Source organism: Musca vetustissima, unplaced genomic scaffold (assembly GCF_032173495.1).
Source record: "Musca vetustissima isolate MV318-11 ecotype Yass unplaced genomic scaffold, APGP_CSIRO_Mvet_v1 utg17308, whole genome shotgun sequence".
In the NCBI taxonomy this organism is placed as follows: domain Eukaryota; kingdom Metazoa; phylum Arthropoda; class Insecta; order Diptera; family Muscidae; genus Musca; species Musca vetustissima.
In genome coordinates, this window is record NW_026884484.1 from 1 (window position 1) to 5,699 (window position 5,699).

The 5,699-nt window shown below is 36.1% G+C and overlaps 1 protein-coding gene across 1 annotated transcript; it reads left to right on the forward strand.

Moving 5' to 3' along the window:
* Positions 1–1,055: 1,055 nt before the first annotated feature.
* Positions 1,056–4,920, forward strand: LOC133331482 (BMP-binding endothelial regulator protein-like; the record flags this gene model as incomplete). The annotated part of the gene is made up of 3 exons (XM_061539874.1): positions 1,056–1,238; positions 3,208–3,420; positions 3,524–4,920. Coding segments are annotated over 3 exons (1,793 nt in total), but the record flags the coding sequence as incomplete, so codon positions are not given.
* Between the last annotated feature and the right edge of the window lie 779 nt (positions 4,921–5,699).

Sequence of the window (5,699 nt, forward strand, 5' to 3'; positions counted from 1 at the left end):
ATCCATTTCAGAAATGTCCATCCATCCGTTACGAATGTCCATCCGTCTGTCCGCCTATCTATATTTTCGGCTGGATGGTGCACACGATACCTTTCGAAGGAAATAATCGATTTCATCCAAACTTTGCACATCTTATTATTTCTTCCAAACTTAGTTCAAGTTCCAAGATGGGGAATATCGGTTCACTCCTCCCACAAAAAGGTAAAAATTGCGCTATAAAATTATTTTATAATACCAAGCGAACGGACTATCCTATTTGAACCAAACTTTGTACAACATATTCACTTAACCAAGCATAAATCAAGTATGAAGATGGGACCTATTGGTCCACTCTTTCTTGTACCTCCCCACAAAATGGTCAACATTTTCAATATTTATAAATCCAATATCAGGCAAATGGAATGTCCGATTTGAACCAAACATTGCACAACCTATTATCTTTACCAAGTCAAAATCAATTTCGAAGATGGAATCTATTGGTCCACTCCTTCTGGTACCTCCCCACAAAGGGTCAACATTTTCAATCTTTATATATCCAATATCAGGCGAATGAAATGTCCGAATGGAACCAAACTTTGTACAGCCTGTTATCTTTACGAAGTCAATGTAAAATTTCTTAAAGTTCGGGTCATAATTGTGGCTGTAGAGCGACCAGAAAAACAGCCAAAAATAAAGTTGTGAGTCAAACGTCATAAATGATTTCGGGTATTTTTAATACCCACCTCTTGGTATACAAAATTAGAAAAGGTCGGACTTAACGTCGTTTTTTTCTATTATAAATATATGTCATTCATCCTGAGGGTTTTTTTATGAAATACTTCTGTTTTTTTTAATCTTTAGAACAAAAATCCTATTTCTTTTCTATAAAATAAAAACCACCCGTCAGTAGTAATGTGTCCTTGCTAACTGATTTTTTTAATATGTCTTCAAGGAACTTTTCCTCATATCTAATGATTTTTTTTCGCCTTTTATTTAGTTCTCTTTTTATATTTCCAATATTGTTAAGATACTCTCTCTGTATTTGCTTTTAATTTTTCTATTTTAACGCATTGTAGGTTGCATGTTCCTTGGTAAACAATATGCGAGTGGTGCTGAATGGACTGATCCCCTGAATCCTTGTAAATCATACAAATGTGTTGGCGGTGTTGTGACAGCAACAGAAATGAAATGCTATACACAGTGTGATGGTAGTCAATTGATGAAACCAAGACCGGGCGAGTGTTGTCCATCCTGTCAAGGTGAGTATATAACAAAATCGAGCACTTATACTCTTATACAATACGTAAAAAATAGTTTGAATGAAACTTAAAAAATTGAAATAAAACCAGGCTTTTATTTATGTTTCCATTTTATAAATATTGTTATTTATATCAAAAAAAAATACAAGTTGTTTGATAAAGAAACATCATGTTCTGTTTCGGGTTTTCGATAAACATAAATACACAATATAAACAAATGTTCAAACATTTAACTCCATCCTTAGCCGCCATGAATGACCGACAAAAATTCTTTGTGTGGTCTTGAATGACATTGTCTGATATTTTTTTTTTTTTTTGCTGATTTCGTTTATTCAGCGAACAAAAACTACCGAAAAACATTAAATGAACCAACGAGAACATTGAAAACGTGATTTCACCATTTGAAATAAATGCTTGGTATTCAGATGTTGCACTACCGTAAATAAAGTGGATATTTTCGGTTCAATAGACAGAATGAAAAAAGCATTCTGAATCCTATCTGAGATTTTTTTTAAGAAATCTGAAAAACCAGTAAGGATAGTAGTAAAGTCGGACTGGGCCGACTGTATGATACCCTTCACCACTTTGGGTATATTCAACAGAAGAATCCTAACAGACGTCGCATGTTTAAAGGGCCAGTAAACTGAAATTGGATCCATAAACATGTCATTCTACAACCGATACTAAATTTTTCATTTGGTCATATATAGAAGCTATATCTTAATCTGAACCGATTTTCAGGAAACGTAACTCACTTCATTCTACACCTAATTTATTACATTGTGCCAAATTTCGTGCAAATCGAAATATATATAGGGACTTTGGTACACCATTTACATTAAATCAGACGAAAATATATATGGGAGCTATATATAAATCTGAACCGATTTTGAGGAAACTTAATACCTCATCATTCTACACCTAGTTCATTATGCTGTGCCAAATTTCGTACAAATCCAAAGATATATAGGGACTTTGGTGCACCATTTACATTTAATAGGACGAAAATATATATGGCAGCTATATCTAAATCTGAACCGATTTTCAGTAAACTTAACACCTTAGCACCTCTACACCTAGTTAATTATGCTGTGCCAAATTTCGTGCAAATCGAATGATATATAGGGACTTTGGTGCACCATTTACATTAAATCGGACGAAAATATATTTGGGAGCTATATCTAAATCTTAACCGATTTTCACGAAATTTAATAATTCCAGACATAATTCCGTACGCTATGCCAAAATTCGTGCAAATCGAATAATATGCAGGAACTAAATTCCGTAAATCGGACAAAAATATATATGGGAGCTATATCTAAATCTGAACCGATTTTTCCCAATTTCAATAGGGTTCGTCCTTGGGCCAAATAAATGATCTGTACCAAATTTCAGCCAAATCGGATTATAAATGCGACCTGTACTTTGTCTACAATTTAACATCAACCGAAGGACGGACGGACATGCATAAATCGACTCAGAACGTGATTCTATGCATATTCTCAAAAGGAACCATAGGTCTATCTCGATTCCCTTTGCCTGTTACAAACATATGCTCAAAGACATAATACCCTGCACCACAGTGTGGTGAAGGGTATAAAAACACCTCAGAAACTGAGGTCTGATTTTTTTCTATAGAAAAAATACCTCAGAAAATAGGATCCGATATTTTACTTTCGAAGTGCATCATGCAGTCGTATTGACAATGTACGTTTCTCTCCTGCCATTCATTTCAAACATCGTTCCGAAACATACTACATACTTGTGTTGTTATTATCCCGCTTAAATACCCATAATTAACTCACAACAAAAATCAACATGTTTTAACATGTCCTCACTTGTGCAGACTTGTTGATGATTCTGCAATTCTTTGTTTATTTTGTTCTTCTTTTGTGTTCAGAAGTCATTCAGATGGGTAATTCCGTTGTTATTTATTTTATTGTTATTGTTGGCTCTCTCTCTCTTGTAGGTTGCAAAATAAATGGACAAATCGTTTTGGAAGGCCAAGAGGTTGTCGCCTCAATCGATGATCGTTGTTTGGTCTGTCAATGTAAGGATAATCAGCTAACCTGTGCCAAGAAGACATGTCCCGTGCTGCAGTGTCCGGTGTCGAAGCAGAAACAGCTACCGAATGAATGTTGTCCACGGTGTACGGAGCATAGGGAATTTATGCCATTGACGGGTAAGTGTGGGCATTTTTGGGATTTATTTCAGGGATTAAGTTTTTTTTAGTTTTGATTTTAATTTCCCTCTTTTGTTTTCTTTTTGTTTTTTCTTCCTTCCAGGCAAATGCATTTTTACGAAGAGAATATTCCATGATAAAATCCAATTTATGCCCGATCGTTGTACCAACTGCACCTGCAGCAATGGCACCAGTATTTGTGAACGCAAGACATGTCCCATTTTGGAATGCTCGCCGGAATATCAAGAAATGGATGGTTGTTGTCCACGCTGTATTTCAGCCGAGGTCCGATCCGAGTGCATTGTCAATGGGGTGACTTATCAGAATAATGATACCTGGAATGTGGATACATGTCGATCATGTCGTTGCATGGGAGGAAATATACGCTGTTCGGAAATGCGTTGCCCTGCCGTAAAGTGTCGTTCAAATGAGGAACTAAAAGTTCTGCCGGGAGAATGTTGCCCAAAATGTATTGAAACTGCTGGGACCTGTACCGTTTTTGGTGATCCTCACTTTAAAACTTTTGATGGGAAATTTTTCAGTTTCCAAGGTTCGTGTAAATATCTACTCGCCTCTGATTGTTATGATAAGACTTTTTCGATACGTCTAACTAATGATGGACGTCAAACCAAACGTTCATCATGGGCCAAAACGGTGACATTAAAAATGCGAGGAATTCGTGTAAATTTGGGTCAAAAACAAAGGGTTAAAGTGAACGGCACCCGAGTTGCCCTACCATATTCCTCCGGTCCCATTACCAGCATAGAAAAACTAAGCGAAAGTATTATGTTGAAAACCGAATTAGGACTCAGTATTGAGTGGGATGGCAACAATTATCTGCAAGTCACGGTACCATCCAGTTTTAAAAATCGCATGTGCGGCCTGTGTGGCAACTACAACGGTTGGACTCGCGATGATCTGACGAGTCGGGATGGTGTCAATCACACCGAAGCTTGGCGTTTTGCCAATTCCTGGAAGGTTGGAGGACCCAAGGCATGTTCGCGGAAACAGGAAAACATAGCTGTCGAACCCACTTGCAAACAACGCAAATCGAATGCCCTCTGTCGTCCACTACTTGTCTCCGAAGTCTTTGGCGATTGTGATAGCACCGTGAATCCGGAAAATTATCACGATGCCTGTAAAATGGATGTTTGCGATTGTCCGACTGGCATGTGTCATTGTGACAGTTTTGCTGCCTATGCCCGGGAATGTCAACGTTTGGGTGTTCGTCTGCCAGATTGGCGTTCTGCCACCGCATGCCCACATGGTCAATGGAAGCGAGATTTTAATACCACCCTTAAAATGTTACGAACAAATCCCTATTATGGAGATTTACGATTTTTACAAAATCTACCGAAGCCAAAAAATCGCAAACACAAGCTGGAGGAACAACAACACCAACATAATCAGCTGTTGCAGCGAGATTTCATCAACAAGCATGTACCGAAAAATTTGCTAATTTCTAAATCACCCGATCGTACACCACCACCTTTACATTAGACGAGATCGGTGCTGCGCATGTATTTAGTTTTGAGTGTTTGAAGAGGCGTAAGGAAAAACACAACAAATATTAATTTTTTGTATCGGTTTTGTAAACTATTTTCATTTTAATTTTTCGAATAGCTATAAATTCATTTGTTCGCGTTTTTGGCATATTATTTCGAAATTTCTAAGTGGTTATCTTTAGGAACAAAAATGTATTCCTTTAAAAAAAATTCTTCAGATACTAAGGTCAAATTTCAAAATCAAACACTATAGGAGTCTTTAGTATAAAAATATTTTGACTGTAGCATTTTTATGTAAACAAGTTAATTTTTCTATAGGAAAAATTTGGAATTTGAATGGTCTTCCATTCGAAAAAAATCTACAGATACTAAGATCAGATTTAAAACCATGAGCTATATGGGTCTCTTTTATAAAAAAAAGGTGTTTGATTGTGGTATTTTTACATAAGAAGCTTAATTTTTCTATAGCCAAAATGGGAAATTTGAAAATGGGCTCCTTGTCTCTGGATTTTTTTATATATAAACATATTTTCTATATTACATTATACTTTATGGCTCCAGAAATACCAGAAACTTCTACATCAAATCAGGTCTTCTTCAATATATAATTTGAACAGTATATTCAGGTGTTTTATATATATATAAAGATAGAAGAAAGAGTTGATTTCACGGAAAAACTGTTTTAAATTTTGCATGACAAATTTTAAATTTGTTTGCAGTTTTCTGTTAATTGTCATCCATTAGGGATGGGTGTTGTCATGACGTATACGCCAC